At 40.6% G+C, this 17,132-nt stretch overlaps 2 protein-coding genes across 6 annotated transcripts; one reads left to right on the top strand and one right to left on the bottom strand.

Annotated features, from left to right (window-relative positions):
* Positions 1-1,251: 1,251 nt before the first annotated feature.
* srrt (serrate RNA effector molecule homolog (Arabidopsis)) lies at positions 1,252-9,432 on the top strand. Of its 5 annotated transcripts, none has more exons than XM_049591810.1 (20): positions 1,252-1,330; positions 1,944-2,066; positions 2,199-2,327; positions 2,409-2,555; positions 2,962-3,150; positions 4,799-4,968; positions 5,431-5,615; positions 5,698-5,808; positions 5,899-6,061; positions 6,167-6,315; positions 6,413-6,474; positions 6,612-6,690; positions 6,880-7,065; positions 7,147-7,317; positions 7,458-7,611; positions 8,080-8,273; positions 8,424-8,574; positions 8,751-8,843; positions 8,941-9,040; positions 9,187-9,432. In XM_049591810.1, the coding sequence occupies exons 2-20, from the start codon at positions 1,948-1,950 to the stop codon at positions 9,260-9,262; spliced, it is 2,628 nt and encodes an 875-aa protein (XP_049447767.1). In that variant the 5' UTR covers positions 1,252-1,330; positions 1,944-1,947; the 3' UTR covers positions 9,263-9,432. The 5 variants fall into 5 exon arrangements, with proteins under 5 accessions (XP_049447767.1, XP_049447769.1, XP_049447766.1 ...); XM_049591812.1 differs by having other exon boundaries at positions 8,941-9,051; XM_049591809.1 differs by having other exon boundaries at positions 8,938-9,040.
* Positions 9,433-10,433: 1,001 nt separating this feature from the next.
* mogat3b (monoacylglycerol O-acyltransferase 3b) lies at positions 10,434-16,896 on the bottom strand. The gene is made up of 8 exons (XM_049591828.1): positions 16,781-16,896; positions 16,280-16,370; positions 15,992-16,099; positions 13,223-13,293; positions 12,710-12,914; positions 11,907-12,081; positions 11,612-11,796; positions 10,434-11,537 (listed from the first exon to the last, which is right to left on the bottom strand). Exons 2-8 carry the CDS (start codon positions 16,359-16,361, stop codon positions 11,383-11,385), a joined length of 981 nt encoding a protein of 326 aa, XP_049447785.1. The 5' UTR covers positions 16,362-16,370; positions 16,781-16,896; the 3' UTR covers positions 10,434-11,382.
* Positions 16,897-17,132: the final 236 nt, after the last annotated feature.

Below are 17,132 nucleotides of genomic sequence, written 5' to 3'. Positions count from 1 at the left end.
GACAGTGAAGGGCAGATTACTCAAGTGTGGCCACAAGCAATCCTGGATTATATGAGGCACCAGTTAAGGTTCAGAGGAAGGACAAAGAAAAGCACCAAAAAAGGCTGTACTTAGCAGTTTATTGGATAACAGTACTATAATAGTACAAGAGTTTATCTATTAAATTTTGTTCTAATACTAAACCCTTGTACTACGTCTGTGTCCTTTACATTTGTTCCACAATACTACACATCTGCGACGGGTAATTTGGAAGATAGCTTCGTAAAAACGAGGTTCAAATGACCTGAAGAGATTCTTCCCTAAGCTGATTCAAATGTAAGAGGTGGTGGACAAAAGGCTCCAGCAGCCTGGGTTAGACAATCTAAATTGGTATCTTCCAATGTTAAAATACAAAAGTCTCTTTCTGTTAGTATTCCTACACTCCAGCTCAGCAAAGAAGCACCGTCTGTGGAAACACAAAGAGGGATTCTCATACTGAAAAGACAGTTACACCAGAAAACACCAAACAGAATTTAACTCTTTCAATGTAAATATGGGCATGTGATTATTGTTTTGGAAAATGTGAATATATCCTTTAACCTATGTTCATATTATGTATAAGCAGAAATGGAAATGCTAAAATGGAAAAACCCTTTTTAAATATTTCATTCTGGCTTGGTTATCATGTCAAAGTAAAAATAATTATCCCATTTATTATTATGACCACTTATTAAGTAGCTATTTTCTCTTAGAAATGTCTGCTTTCTCGTTTTATATCAGAGAAAAGTGTCCTCCTTGCTTCCATGGTTACTGAAAGCCAAATAATTAAAGGCTGGTGTAGGATCTTTGTCTGAAGTTAGTCCTCATTTATAATAAACAAGATTTACATTAAAATCAGGCTACAATTATCAGTGGCTTCAACATCTTAAATTCCACTGACAAAGGTGAGTAAGATGTTACCAACTTACGCTGTGCAGCACAACATTGTTGACAAAGACATAACTTAAAACCATATACAATAATAGGGGGCATCTGCAGTATTTACATTTAATGAAATGGTGCAGGCATAAAAAATGTATTAGGTTTAAAATTTTTACTCAGTGTAAAAATATTAATTTACTAAGGAGCTGGAAACAGAATATAAACAGGATACATACAGGATGGAGTAATTTAAAGGGCAACAAATGGGAAAAATAAAACATTTCTGACCCGCACTTCAGCGTCATACCAGTTGGTGGCGGTAATGCGCCATTTTGTTTTCGTCCACCGCCGCAAAAACATCACGAAGAAGACAAGGAAGTGGCGAAGGACAGGAAGCACGCAAACATCATTCAAGCAAATAAATACTGAGGTATCAGTACGCTCTTTTACGACATATCGTGTCAGTTGCAGTTAAACTAGTGCGAGAATGGTTATTTTCTTATTTAGGGAATAAATAAACGAACAGTATCGCACTAAATGGACTGGAGCCATATTACCTTTCTCGCTAGCTAACGTAGCCTGTTAGCTAACGTTAGCTAACCCATACTACAACAATAGCTCTCCCCTTTGTTTAGCCTTGAGAAGCCACATCTTCATCCCCACGTGTTAAATTTTTCTCCCTTAAATTCTTTGGTAATATGGATATCCACGCCCTACGCTCAGTCACTGTTGGTGTGCAACTCGACGAACACCTTAATCTGCGTTAGCCGTCGTTTTGGCAGGAGGCCATGTCAGTAACCTTGTGTTAGCATCTTTTAGATATTGTTTATCCCAGTATAACGGCATTTATCCACACCCGTTTGAATTATCAGAACAAGGAGCACGAATAGGCGTTAATTGAAATAATATTAGAATATTATTAGTTGTATTTTTTCTTGTTGCCGTGCTCGCTCGGCCACAAGCAGGCTCCATGTAACAACCAGTAAGATAAATACAGCCATACCTCACTGTAACTTAAATGTGTTTTTTCTTTTTCTTCATAGAGAGATGGGAGACAGTGATGATGAGTACGATCGCAGGAGGAGGGACAAATTCAGACGGGAGAGAAGTGACTATGACCGTTCAAGAGAGAGAGAAGACAGACGCAGAGATGACTGGAATGACAGGTAAGAAAGACAGGTGTGGAGAAGACTGTCTGTCTGTCTGTCAGGATTCAGTTAAACCTAATGCAGACATCATCTCTTTGGTATTTTCACACTGAGTAACTGAGTTTTGATGTTTCTGTCATGTTTTCTCAGAGAGTGGGACAGGGGCAGGGAACGGCGTAGCCGAGGAGAGTACCGGGATTATGACAGAGGTCGTAGGGAGAGATTCACCCCGCCCAGGCATGACATGAGTCCTCAGCAAAAGCGCATGAGAAGAGACTGGTGAGATTACCTGCAACACAAAACCACAATCCTGTGACTGGTATCTGCTGTTGTGTAAATTGTTTTATCTGCTCCTGGCAGGGATGACCATGGTGGAGATCCTTACCGTGGGGGATACGACTTGGGTTATGGTGGTGGAGGAGGGCCCAGCTTTGGCCCACCGCAGCACTGGGGCCATCCTGATCTGCACCTCATGCAGCCTCATCATGGCATCCCCATTCAGGCGAGGTGAGAGATGTAATCCACAGTGATGAGCCTGAGCTTTGAAATTAGATGTTGTTTTACACATCTTTAAGGATTCAGCAGGAACTTTCCAATAATTTGTACAACTATTCAATATGTCTGACCCTCAGTATTAATTTTGTTAACAAAAATGTAATGGCATGGCGATATTGAACACTGAGGAAGAATTAACAAGAATTTCCACAACAAAGTATGTAGTTGCATGTTAAAATATGGGCTGCACAGAAGTCAAAATTAAAAACACACAGAAAAAGATAGAGAGAACTTACATACAGCACACTCACATAATGTTTTTGTTCTCTTGTCACACAACTAATGCATAAAATATAAAAAAGCTACCAGTTTTGCTTGCCCTTTCATAACTATATTCACCTTGTGTCTCTTCCATTAGGCTTGGTAACATCCATGACATGGATTTAGGTCCACCCCCACCCATAATGAAGAGCTTTAAGGAGTTCCTGTTGTCCTTGGATGATTCTGTGGATGAGACCGAGGCGGTCAAGCGCTACAATGAGTACAAGATCGACTTCCGCCGGCAGCAGATGCAGGACTTCTTTTTGGCTCATAAAGATGAAGAGTGGTACGATCTCAGTTGCCTTTACTAATCATGTATTTGAGTAGGTTTTAATGTAGTTGCGAAATAGGTATTTTTTTATTGAACTATACTAAATAGTCATTTAATCTATGATTGTCATCACCAGATTTTTACAGCTCCTTCTTTTTTTTTTGCTTATTTCATTATTATTTTTGATGTAAGTGTTGTTTTTAGACAGTCCAGTAGGTTGGGCCTGGTCCTATGGTGGGTGTATCATGGGACATTAAGGAAGTCATATTTATTATATGAATTATATATTTATTTGCTGTACCAACCCTGACCAGAAAATATTATACCCCCACCTAAGCCTTTTGACATGATTCAGGTGCTTTCCAAACAGCCCAAGGACAGTTCCACCCATGTAGTAGGACCAGGCCCACAGCAGAGTTAATTATGACTTTTGTCATACTTGTAGTTTGTAAAAGAAGAAAATCAACTCACATTCTACCTTAGTGCACAAAATTTTGTTTTGTTTGATACTAAATGTGTTGTAGGAGAAAGAGGGTTCAATAGGTGTTAATAAAACCTACATCTGACAAAATGAAGATGGACATAATGTATGCCCTCAGCAGTGTAACAGCCCTGCCATGCACATTATGTTGTGCAGTAAAAGCTTTAAATTCTATTCTCAATCACATGACTGAAAGATTTAAGTACATTTTTGTTCAGTTACATGTAGCTTTGACCAAAAAAAAATGTCCTCATTGTTTGGGTTGATTTTCTTTTTTTATTTAGCATTCAAACCTTTCCAGTTGTATAATGCTTGTTAATGCTTATTACACTTATTTCACAGGTATCATGCAAAATTGTTCTGTTTTGCCATAACCCATTTTTCTTCCCCTCTCACTACTACGTTGACGACGTTTTTTTGAAGATGAGAAAAAGTGGAGCTCATCAGCAAGAATCGGTTTAGACAGCAAGGGCATGCACTGCGCACAATGCAGTTGCTCTTAGACACACAGTACCAGGGATCTTAGATAGACAGTCAAGTAGTCTTCCGCGCAAAGAGATATTTTTTTTTCTTTTCTGCTTTTTCTACGCTACTTTCTTTTTATATGCGGATCAAATCGAATCCCAAAATTTGTGTGTATACAGACACACCATTGGGGTGAAGTGGAGCGCACTTTCACAGAAGAGACCCCTCTCTGTATTAATTTGTTAATAAACTGGCTGAACAAAAGGTAACTGTAGTCCACTCAATGATCAACATTTCTAATGTGAAATTCTGAATATGTGATTGCTTTATTTTATAATCTCTCTGTTGTGTTTTTTCCTTAATTATTGGTGAGTTTGCAATTATTAGCTGTTATAACCACAAAGTCAAAACATGCACACACTGAATGACATGACACAGGGACTAGGCTGCAGAGATTACAGAGATCACAGTCTTAATGGTGATAGTCTGTGTAGTTAATTTGATTCCACTGGCTGAATTTGGCATTTTTAAGTTTTCCCAACAAGCATCAGGATTAAAAAATACATTGAATATATGATATTCCTCAGTGTATAGTATGACACCACAGTTGCAACATGGATATATAATATGTATTTGTTCTCTAACTTTTACATCCCGTTCATCCCAACCCCCATCATTCCCTCCCTACTTTTTTGTGGACCCTGACTCTGGACGCAGGTTCAGGTCCAAGTATCACCCAGATGAGGCCAGCCGACTAAAGGCAGAGGCCCATGGTGCCCTGCGCAACCGTCTGAATGTCTTTGTGTTCCTGATGGAAAACAACTGGTTTGATAATGTCTCACTGGACATTGAACAGACCCCAGCCATCATCAAGGTTCTGGATGCAGGTGAGTCAGGATGTCTGCAAGTCTTAAAAGTCATTAATAGTCTTAAATATGATATTCTGAGGTCTTAATTGCCACAAACATTTTATTTGATTTCATTGTTCCATCTTTAAATATACATATATATATATTCAAAACCCAACCACTGAACCTAATAGCTATCTTTTTATTTTATACTTGCACTTAGTATAAGTTGGCAAAATGTAGATTAAACTAACTCACTCTAATCACCTTATTCCTACATAAAACCTTCCTGCATGGGGCCACACATATACCACTTACGTTTATGCTTACAATAGTTTAATGAGAAAAGATAAAATGTATCTTAAATTTGGTCAAAAATTATCTTCACAATGTCTAAAAAAGCATTAGTGTCTGATACCTGTAGATGCCTTACCTATAAGTAATGGATAATACCTGAAGAAAAGCATGGCCTGAACCGTTTCCCCTCTTGATTGCTTTCAGCTGTGATAAAGATGGAGGGAGGGACGGATCATGATCTTCGCATCTTGGACCTGCCATCTGAAGAGGAGGAAGAAAGGGAGAAGTCGGCATCTGTTTCAGGGGGCCCTGAACCTCCGAAGAGAGAAGACCTCAAAACTTTGGACGGAGACCGCAAACCGTCAGTAGAGAAAGACAAAAATGATAAGGTATGTTTTGTTCTCTGTCAGTCTTCGCCAAGCAGTAGATTTCACAGTGCTGTGATGATGATGATAATAAACTGTGCCACAGGAGGAGAGTGACTCTGCCAGCACAGAAAGAGCTGCTGCAACAGAAGGGGAGGATGTGAAAGATGAGGCAGAGAAAGAAGCTGCCAAAGAAGGAACGCCTGAACCCAAGAAAGTTAGTATTGCTTCCATTATTGAAAGTATTTCCTAACGAGAGACCAAAATTAACCAAATAGCCTGAATTGTTCTCATCTTCATTCATCAGCCGAGAAGAAAGAGGAAGCGCAGCGGTGACAGCGATGATGAAGGCAGCGCCTCAGAGAGCGACAGCGATTCAGATTCTGACTCAAATTCCAACTGCTCTGACAAACCTGTGAAGAAGGAAGAGGTAGAAGACAAGGATGAGGAAGAGGAAGAGGAGGGTGAAGGTGAGGAATCAAATTCATAGCGCCTAGTATATGGTGTCTACATACCCAGTACTGATAACTCATAGTTGTTCCCACCAATTTGCTCTATCACATTTAATGATAAAGAGGAGAAACCAAAGGAGAATGCTGAAGAGGAGAACACAGAAGAGAAGAAACCCAAAGATGACTCTCCCAGACCGCGTCCTCTGCACAGAACCTGCTCTCTGTTCATGAGGAGCATCGCCCCGACCATTTCCAAGGCTGAGATTATTGCTGTGAGTATAACACAGGTGGCAGTGTGAATGGCCGGCGAGATGTAGAGTCACTGAGGGCACTAAATAATTTGGGATATCCATTTTTTTTTTCTCTCAGCTTTGCCGGCGATACCCTGGCTTTCTGCGTGTTTGCTTGTCTGACCCCCATCCAGAGCGCAGGTTGGTTTAACAAAACATGATTTTAATGTCTTACTTTGAAAATGTTGTTTGTTTGATTTACTTAGTCAAATATTGTGTGAAGCAAGAGACTACACACGATTACACAATAATGGTTAAATCAACCCTCTGCTGTTCAGGTTTTTTAGACGTTGCTGGGTGACTTTTGACCGTAGCGTCAACATCAAAGAGGTTTGCTGGAACCTTCAGAATATTCGTGTAAGTGTGCCAGTCTCAGCTGTTGATTGTTACTACTGTTTCAGTTGATTTTAATATGCAGCATAGTGTGCGGATTGGCGTGGCGGCCTGTGTGATCCCATCGCCAGATGGTCTCTAGTTACTTGTGTAATCTCCTAAATAGCACTTGAGGCCGTTAAAACTCCTGTTTTACTCTCTTAACTTTCACAGCTGCGAGACTGTGAACTGGCTCCAGGGGTAAATAGGGACCTGGCCCGGAGGGTGCGTAATATTAATGGCATCACTCAGCACAAGCAGGTGCTCCGCAACGACATCAAGCTGGCTGCCAAGCTCATTCATGCCTTGGATGATAAAGGAGACCTGTGGAGCAGCAAGTCCCAGGAAGAGACTACAGAGGTACAGCCCCGCAATCAAAAGTCTCAGATGATCTTTCTGTAACGTAGTTATTAATATATGTGTGGTTTGTGATTTCAAAAGTTGCCGGCGCAGAACCCCATCTTGAAGAATATCACAGATTACCTGATAGAGGAGGTGAGTGCTGAGGAGGAGGAGCTCCTGGGCTCCGGGAGTGGGATGGATCCTGAGGAGAACACTAAGGAAGGAAACCCTGCAGAGACGACTGTGGAGAGGGATGACAAACTAGCCAAGGTTTGAATATCGCAGTTTTATTTCATCTGTTTATTCTCTGCCCTCTCTTAAAGCAGATTTTGTTACTTGTATTCTTGTTGGCTACAACTGGCTAAAATAGTGAATCAAGTAAAAATTCTTTGCCATTTCCCTCGTTCCAGGTTTTGGATCGTCTGATCTTGTATCTGCGTATCGTGCATTCAATCGACTACTACAACACCTGTGAATACCCCAGTGAGGATGAGATGCCCAATCGCTGTGGCATGATCCACGTTCGTGGACCCATCCCTCCGAACCGCATCACACATGGAGAAGGTCAGTGTGCTTCTCTTGTTGTTGTTATGTAACATGGATGAATGTAGCAGGAAGAGAGAAAATAAGTACATACAGAAGTGTGTGCTCCTGTTAAGCTTTGTGTGCTGAAGTTGAAAGTTGAATTTTAATTGTTGTATTATTATAATTAGCCGTGTTTGGACTACAGTTTTCTGTCACATTGTTTTGCCCACAGGCTCTCATTCCATTTTGCTGCAGTTTCTAAACAACTTAACACTAAAACATTCTAGATGTTTGTAATGTATGCTACACTTAACAACACACATTATGTATTTTTAATGTAGATTTCAAAGTTGTAGTATTTAACTAAAAATATGTGGAAAAATACATTGGTATATTGACACACTGGGGACACAGTGAGTTTAGGCCCCTACTGAGTGCTTAATCTTTTCATATCTTTTAACCATTCTTATAATCTATTTCACATCTGTCACGTTTTTTCTGCTACAGTGCAACAATGGCAGAAGATGATGGAGGAGAAGCTGAGTCCTTTGTTTAGCTTAAAAGAAATCCTGTCTGAGGAGGAGGCGAGGAAGATGGGCCGCAAGGATCCCGAGGAGGAGGTAGAAAAGTTTGTAAATGCCAACACTCAAGAGCTGGGGAAGGACAAATGGCTCTGCCCACTGAGTGGCAAGAAATTCAAGGTGAGTGTTTGTCAAACAACATGAGGTGTTGTGATTCTTAGGTTGCAAAACCATTAGCTGTTGCACACATTTCTTGCATTGTCATTCACTGTTTTGTTACTTATTTCTTGCTGTTATGCTTAAGAGTGTTCATTTTACATCAATTTCAAGGGCCCAGAGTTTGTGCGGAAGCACATCCTGAACAAACACGGGGACAAAATTGAAGAAGTGAAAAAGGAAGTAGTGTTCTTTAACAATTTTCTGATGGATGCCAAGAGACCGTCGCTTCCAGAGATGAAACTTCCTCCTCTTCCAGGCCCAGGTCACAACATTTCTATCTTAACGACTCAGATATTCATAATTAAAGGTTTTTAGTACTTCAACACAGACTGACTGAATAAGTGAATCAGTTTACTGCAGTGCACCAGGAGTTAAATAATGAATCATGTTTTGTCTACAACAATATGAACTCCTTCTCTCATTGGTTTTGTCCTATAGGTTTGCTGTCCCCCACCATGCCATTTCCTCCTCAAGGTCCTCAGGGTCCAATGGCCTTTGGACAGCCTCGTCCACCACTGATGGGCTATGGTGGTATGTTATCCAACTTCACTGTTTTTAGTTTAGTGGAAATGTGTTTGTCAGTCAGACCTCTACTGTTGAGTTGATTCTGAGTCGTCCTTTTCAGCAGGTGGACCTCCTTACCCTCCCAACCAATATGGAGGAGGCAGAGGCAACTACGACAACTTTCGCGGACAAGGTGGCTACCTGGGAAAGCCACGCAACCTCAGGTGAGACCACTGTACGTGTGATTTTTATTTTGCAATGAGCGTCTACCTTTTCTGCCACTGGCTTATTTTGAACCTCTTTTTTTATGGTCGTTTCTGTTCTTCCTTTTGGGTCTTTGTCTTTCTCCTTGCACCCTCAACCATCTCAGAATGTCACGCGGCGATCCACGCAACATCATCGAATACCGTGACCTGGACGCACCAGATGATATGGACTTCTTTTAGAAGGTTCACTCGCTCCTTTCAGTCTTCACTCTTTAGCAGTGTTGTGCTCTTGTTGCTTTTTGTAGTGATTAGGTTCTTTCTTTTCCTAAATATTTCATTTTGTAAATGTTGTGCAACAAGAACAAATGTCTGCTGTAAACTGGTTCCTCAATAAAGTTGTGATCAAACAATATTAATATGTTTTTATTGATTCATCAAATAACAGGGTCCATAGGCAGTATGGAATGGAATTGGATTTTAGCCATTTGGGGGTCTGGATAAGTATGGGAAAAAGAAAATTAAGTATGGAAATAATTTGCATGTCCAGGCTATTGCTATTATAAGATATAAAATTCTGAATTTGTAAAATTAATTGATCATAAAAGCAGAGTATTTTTAATGATGTTTGGAACAGGCAGCTGGCGCAGCCAAAATGTTTACCACTGTGAGAGAGTGCCAGCCAGAGGGAGTTTGATGTCGTCGAAAGCAAAGCGAGAAGTACAGCCGCAACAGACACACTCCTGCACAGAGCTGTCTGTACACCTGTACATGTACGTCACAGCCTGCAGCACAGCTCTGCCCTAAGTGCCTCATAACTGAACCAAATCTGGATATCCGCAATCAAATTAGTTTGAAAGAAAATACTGCAATATCTTTGAATAGCGTCACAAGTACGAAAAAAATATTGAGATTGTCTGAACATTTAAGGGATACACAGAAATGTCAGAAAAATATACAGACTGCGTATGGATACCTTTATGGCTGCATTTATTGTCGTCTTCATGGACACATGCTGAATAAAACAGGCTGCACAGACACTCTGAAAATTAAATTACATTTTTTTCAAACTCTTTCAGTTCTTATTTAATAAAAGGGACTGAAACATATGGGGGGACAATTATATAATAGTATTTATCAGTATAGTGTAAATTGATTTAAAGGAGCTACAGAACCAAGCTACAATCTCCTGGCAGTAATAATAACATAATAGCAAACATAGCTGAAATGAAGTGTCCATATCAACAGATGGATTTAAATCCACTTATTTACTTCTAGCTATTTGTGCTCAGATGTCAGATATGGTCTAGTCTCACCACCAGACAATCAGAGATCTCCAGCTTCTATAGACTGACTTGTGAGTCTAGATATGGTCTGAAAAATCTACAAAGAAGTCTAGAAATTTGAGTGTGGAAAAGTCTGGAATTTTGAAATGAAAAATGCGCGGATCAGAGCAACCAGATAATACAGCAAGAGCAGCCAGTCAGACAGGACAAGATAGGACAAGGACAAGATACTAATGAACACAACATGTATGACATCTGCATTTAAAATCAAGATGAGCATTGAATACAGGGCTAACGTAGAGGGGCTGTTCATGTTTGGAGTTTATTTTCATTTTCAACAAGATGTATTTTTGTGCATTTGTGCTGATGATTTTTTTCTGTGGCACATGCTCTGAGACTCCCAGCCCTTGTAGAAAAAGGAAGTGAAGCAGATGTAATGAATGGCTGCCCTCTTCTGGGTAAACCATTGAATTACATGTACGTGCTGCTGGCCTTTTCATTTGCAACAGCTGCCAAATAGAAAACTGAAGAACCTTTGCAGTGGTGCAAGAAATATTCAACATTGTTCTTAGCAGAAATAGCAACACCACCATGTACAAATATTCCAGTTACAAATGAAACGTAAGCGCTGTCATTCTGAAGTTGGTCCTGGTCGTACTGTAAATCACAGGTAAGAGCTGCAGCACAGTGTCATTGTTGGATCTCATTTACACAATTCATGAAAATGCACTGGTGAGAATTCTTTTAGCAAGCATGCAAGCACATTTTCACATAAGCAATAACTTATTTCATACATGTTTTCCTCCCATCAGACATTTGCTGTTACTGTGTAATCACACTAGAAATGCACTAATCGTTCAAATATGACAAACGTGAAAACACTTTCCCACATACTGGTCATCACATCTTAGTCATTATGTAAGGCACGCATTAATGTTAAAAAAGAAAGAAACCTGCAGGATCAATCTATTGTTTGAGGTCAGGTTCATCACATCAGAGCTGCACCCTTATTTAGGGTGAACACCATCAAAAAGAGCAAATAAAAACTGCTACACAGTTCATGTGGAAGTGAAATGTCTAAATGATCTCAAGCTTGTGACTTTCAGAGAGTCCACAGCTGACCTTGTGCTCGTGGAATAATTTGGACAGAGCTTCCATGTACAGTCCATGATAGTGGTCGACCTCCTCCTCAGTAGGTGTGACACGCCTTGGCACTGACAGTGGACTTCCCACTGAAAGAAGCAGAGCGTTAAACAGGCTCATTGTAGGAAGTTAGGCCTTTTCTACAGAGTAACGAAACACTCACCAACAGTGGTGATCGGACTCTTATAGGGCAGGAATGCCATGTGTTCACCAACAAATAGACACGGGGCGAAACCCATAATCTTTTTAAACAGGTCCTGTAACCTCCGACCAAGACTGCCTTCTGAGAGAATCACCTGCCGGAAGAGCTCGTTCTCCCCAAATGAGTAAACAGGTACCAGATCAGCCCTGTGGAAGATCATCAGAGTTTACATCAATGTGTCCAGCTGTGGGCTGCTGGCTACACTTAATGATATTCAGTGATGATCGTTCCTGCATGTTTTGAAGAGTGCTCTCACCCAAACTCCAGGGCCATCCTGACAAATCCCTTTCTGTGTCTCACGACCACCGTGTGGCTTCCAGGAGAGGATGCCAGAGACTCAGCAGCACCACCTATCATAATCACCACTGCATTTCCCTTGCCGCTTTTTGAAAGGAGGTGGACAAGGCTTGGTTTGCTGACTGGAGAAAGACCTGATCAGACAAAGTAAGACAGGAACAATCACATGTTTTTCTTCTATTTGCAGTCACAGTTGTACTTCAGGAAGGTTTAAAGGGAAACACCACCCAAATTAGGAATTTTAATATGTTATTTCCATGGCCTTAGAAAGTTCAATCAATATTTGGGAACATGAGCTACTCTATCTCAAAGCCAGAAACCAGTACGTCTCAAACTTCATGCTGCTTCTGCTTCATAGACAATGAATGGGAGACTGGTTTTGTGTATCCAAAGAATATTTGTTTTGATTTTATACCCAATTAAGCTTTATTCTATCGTAGTTTCCTCAGAGATTAAACAGTAAACGTACCCATGTACTCAAAACATTCCCCTGGATGCTCGCAGTGTCATCTATAGCATCTCTCCCAATTCATTGTCAATAGATCAGCTCCAGACTTTATACCCTATCATATCACAAATTTGAGTTTCAGCACTCCAGCTTTTGTCTTTGGGAGACTTTTTCATGTTCATTAATATTTGTGGACTGTCCAAAACCATGGGAATAACATGCAAGAATTTGAAAACAGGCATAGCTCCCCTTTACGTGGTCAATATGATTGATGTCAGTAGTTCAGCACTTTAGTTGAATATTGTTATAAATACCTGCACTCATTGCGTACTCCCTAAAGAGTGGTATCCTGAAAAGCCCCGCGAGCATCGCCAGAGTTGCTCGCACTCCAGGAAACACCTCAGTGAAGCCACAGCTCTCTGTGCTGAAGCAGGTAAAGGCTCCGACACACATGATACCATGCGGATGGCAACCTAAGATGTAGTTTCTGTTTGGATTCAGCTCGGCTGTCTTCACCAGCTGAGCAAGAATATGAAGGATTAACAGAGTCCATCACAGTCAATCTCTGCTGATAGCCAGAAAACCAAACCCACGTTCATTATACAGTTTATTATGTCATCAAATGAAAGATTTCAAAAGGTATTTTTTTAAAAAAAAAAAAAAAAAATCTTAAATTAATTGCAATATATGTAAATCTGCCACAATAAAGACTCACAGCACATAATACCATGGATACATTTTGTTTCAAAATTGTTATGCTGCTGACCAGCCACATCGAATCAGTCGCGTCTATGTGTTCCCACCAAAAGATACAGAGTGAAACTTACTTTGACTGGAAAATAATCTCTCATGTGCTCCCACACCCTCCACTTCCTCACAAATGTTGTTCTCCTGCCCCCTGATGGAGACATTAGAAATCTTAGAATCACTGAGTGTTACCCAGTTTCATGCAATACTCTTTTTGTGGTTAGTATAAAAAAAGAAATACAAAGCAGTGACCAATTCAACAAGACAACAATGTCATGTGGGAGAAAGTTTCAAAGGCAGAGGGCAGAATGGCTGAAGGCTCTAGAACCCATGATAGTCAAGCGGACAGATGGTGATGTGATCAGAGGATCTAAGAGCACAGGAGCGTGTTGATGGGCACTGTTCTCCCACAACACAACGCACAAAGGAATTCGAGAAACAACCCACAGCTGAAAACATCAGCAAACTTAATTGTGCATGGAACACCGCAGTAGCCGAGGGGTTACAGGGCATGCCACATTACAGCAATGTTCTGAGTTTGGTTCCAGCAAAGGGACCATTGTTGCATGTCATAGTTATGTCATCAAACTGTTTTTGGGTTGTTCACAACTTGTTTGCCATCATACATGATCAGTTTTAAAGGGATACTTTGCTGATTTTTAAACAGCTTTGTCTGAGAGTATGTGTAAGTAAACTGTGGTAAGTTTCTCTCCATCTTACCAGCACCCAATTCAGCTCAGACGACACTTTAGCATCGGATTTTTGCTGGCTCTAGGGCTTTTGCTCAAACTACAGATTGTACTCCCGCATTACCGTATCCCCACCACCACAGAAACAAAGAGTATAAAAGTGGATACAGAGGGAGATAGCCAAAACTTATATCAAACTGTGAAACTAGGCGGTGCTGATCGAATATAAACCAAGATTCTGTCATTGTTCTGTCTATTTCTCACCTAAAATGAATCCAGAAACATGCTTTAGTGCACTGTTTGTCTGTAATACGAGAATTAATGAACAAGAAGTGGGCACCATGCTATTTCCTGTATATAAAAATGGAGGCTGAAAAAACTGAGATAAAAAATTAGCCAGTGCTGATAAAATATTAACTAAGATTCTGTTAACTGTGTTGCCTATTTCTCATCTCAAATGTTCTGATAAACATATTTTAGCTTACTGTTTTAACCATAATCAGAGATTGTCTGTAACCAGCTGGCTGCCATATTGTTTCCTGTGTCAAAACGGACAAGCTCACATTGCATCACCCACCAGTGGGGGTGTTTATCGGTTGGGTAAAGCGAATAATACAGCCTGTAAGTGCTAATAGCGTAGGCAACTGGACTTGCTTGCGTTTCTTGAAGACATTTCGCCTCTCATTCAAGAAGCTTCTTCAGTTCTAAATGACTGGTACGAAGTACAAGTCCAGTTGCCTACGCTATTGGCACTATTACCACGATTACCAAGACCTGGATGACTGAGAACAATAACACAGCCCTGTTTCCTCTGTTTTCTCTGGACATGTAGCACCAATTTCAAAAGTATTTGCGTCTCTCTCCTACATTGACAGCCCAATTTTATTAAAAGATCATCTTTCCAGCAGTGAAATACTACTTTAAAGGATAACTTTGGTATTTTTCAACCTGGGCCCTATTTCCCCATGTGTATGTGTGCGTATGATTCATAGGTACAACTCTTTCTAAAATTGGTTCAGTATTGAGGGAGGTGGATGCAGCCGGCAGCCACGAGGTAGATATGGGGGCAAATGAAAACAGAGGAGCCATGCAGAGCGCCGCTCAGAGTGGCGCTGGTTGTCCCGGAGTACAGCTGAGAGTTTTACTGCATCGACTGAAAAGAATGGTTCGTGTCTGTGCTTATCCGAATTGCAAGAACAGGATGTGGCGCAACACCCCGTACAGCTTTCATAGGCTGCCTTTGTCGGACGGCGAGATGCTGAAGTTGTGGCTAGTTGTGCTACAAATGGATGCTAACACTCCTGTCCAGACACTGCGCCTTGCAGGCCATCGGGTCTGCAGTGCTCACTTCTCCCAAGATGACTACTGCCAGCCGAAGAAGAGAAGACATCCAATCCCAAAACACCTCTTCCTCAAGAAAACGGCTGCCCCACGAGTAGAGAGAGCTACAGACACAGTGGAGGTAATGTTATATAAACAATGTTCGATTATTTTCCTTTTCAGCAGTAGAAATTCATAATTATACGATGTAATCAATAGAGGAAGATGCAGTTGTCTGTTTGAACGTGTCTCCAAAGTGTGTGAAATGTAAACAATAAATTATGCTTTGGTATATTTAGATATAGTAATTCTTTTTATGCCCACATTCGCATTTACTAGACATGACTACAGGGATTTTCCAACCTTAGTATGCTATTTACAGAGATAGCACTGGTGATCTGAACTGGTCAGTAGCGAAAAAAACACTTTTAATGCACAAACTTATACTGGACGCATTTGCCCCCGTTACCTTTTTAGCTCATTTCGCGGCTCCCGGCTGCATCCACCTCCCTCAATACTGAACCAGTTTTAGAACAAGTTGTACCTATGAATCATACGCACACATACACATGGGGAAATAGGGCCCAGGTTGAAAAATACCAAAGTTATCCTTTAATGATCTCCTGCTGTGCGTAGCTCCTCAGTTTCTTTGTGGAATGCATCATGGGAAAATAGTCCACCAACAACACACGAAAAAAAAAAAATTATTCTACAGACTCACTAAACTTTATTTTGTCACTCCTCCACTACAGAGCCAGCTTGTAATATGGAACTGAGACACAGCTGATGTGTACAGTTCTTCTATTTGAGTAGATACTTGAATGATGTCATCTCCTTTACCTCTTTCAGGGGTTTGCCAGTCCATCACCAGCCATATGAAGTACAGAGTGGGCAGCGGCCACAGTGAGGTAAACATCAGGTACACCATCAAGATAATGCAGGCCACTCCTGGAGTTGCATCGTGCCACATCGGACAATACCAGAGAGGTGGAATAGATTAGCTCAGATAAAAATGAATGAGTGTTGCAACACTGTTGTAATGTAACAATGGCAAAAATTATCCTTTGACAAGACTTTCAAGTGACATGTTAAACAAACTCAGAAAGGTTTAATGCAGTGGGATCTTACCTAAGAAAAGAAAGGACAGCACCCATTGCAGGGTACTTATTACCTCTAGAAACTCCTTCCACTGAGTTTTTTCTTTAGTCATTCCTGCAACCTGGAGGCCATACCATCAATTTTCAGCAATCACTAACATTTTAAACTGTACTTGCATTCAGTAAAGGTCATGGGTGTATAAATCATACACTTAATGCCTGAAGAAATGACAAACGTTGCTTTATCTGAGATAATAATTACATTTATGATAGCCATCTTTATGATAGAGGTCTGATTGCAACAGTAACAAGGCTCTTAATCTTCCTTCAGGGAAATCATATGCTTAAAAACTTTCAATGCAGACAGCAGCATGATGAAATAACTTACTCATGAATAAGCTGACAGGTGAGCTCACAAATAAAACTTCTCAGCCAAGCTCGACTATCACAAAACATCTTTGCCTAAAAGTCATCAAGATGACATGACACAACTTGTATGATCGCACTGCTAAGTATAAAACATAACACTTACCTTAACAGAGTTCAGAATTAATTTGAATGGATGCGGATTCACCAGTGGAGAAAAAGCACAACACACAGGACGCACTTTGACCAGATCATGTCAGGCTGCTGATAACAACTCCACTCCCCCGATACTTTGACACACAACAAAGCAATTTCAGAGATAAACATGACAAAATTTTATCGTTGGATACTTTGTGTGCTAGATCTGAGTAGTGTCTCCTGCAGGGCATGCAATGATTTCATGACTGGGTTGTTGTTGTGTGTCTCTTCTGCCTTTGGTCACTCTAGTGGCCAAAAACACTGTGTGTCGATGTGTCCTGATGGTATTATTCAGCCTAATAATACAAACATGCAAATGT

This window comes from Epinephelus fuscoguttatus, linkage group LG12, assembly GCF_011397635.1.
Source record: "Epinephelus fuscoguttatus linkage group LG12, E.fuscoguttatus.final_Chr_v1".
Lineage (NCBI taxonomy): Eukaryota > Metazoa > Chordata > Actinopteri > Perciformes > Serranidae > Epinephelus > Epinephelus fuscoguttatus.
Note: the sequence above shows the minus strand (reverse complement) of the source record. Positions and strands in the feature narration are given on the sequence as shown.

Coding starts and splice junctions, on each gene's coding strand:
- srrt (XM_049591809.1), top strand. CDS start 1,948: ATGGGAGACAGTGATGATGAGTACGATCGCAGGAGGAGGGACAAATTC. Junction 2,067..2,198: donor AGAGATGACTGGAATGACAG/GTAAGAAAGACA, acceptor ATGTTTTCTCAG/AGAGTGGGACAGGGGCAGGG. Junction 6,316..6,412: donor CCAAGGCTGAGATTATTGCT/GTGAGTATAACA, acceptor TTTTTCTCTCAG/CTTTGCCGGCGATACCCTGG.
- mogat3b (XM_049591828.1), bottom strand. CDS start 16,361: ATGACTAAAGAAAAAACTCAGTGGAAGGAGTTTCTAGAGGTAATAAGT. Junction 11,797..11,906: donor AGGATGGCCCTGGAGTTTGG/GTGAGAGCACTC, acceptor GATCTTCCACAG/GGCTGATCTGGTACCTGTTT. Junction 11,538..11,611: donor GAGTCCGATCACCACTGTTG/GTGAGTGTTTCG, acceptor TGCTTCTTTCAG/TGGGAAGTCCACTGTCAGTG.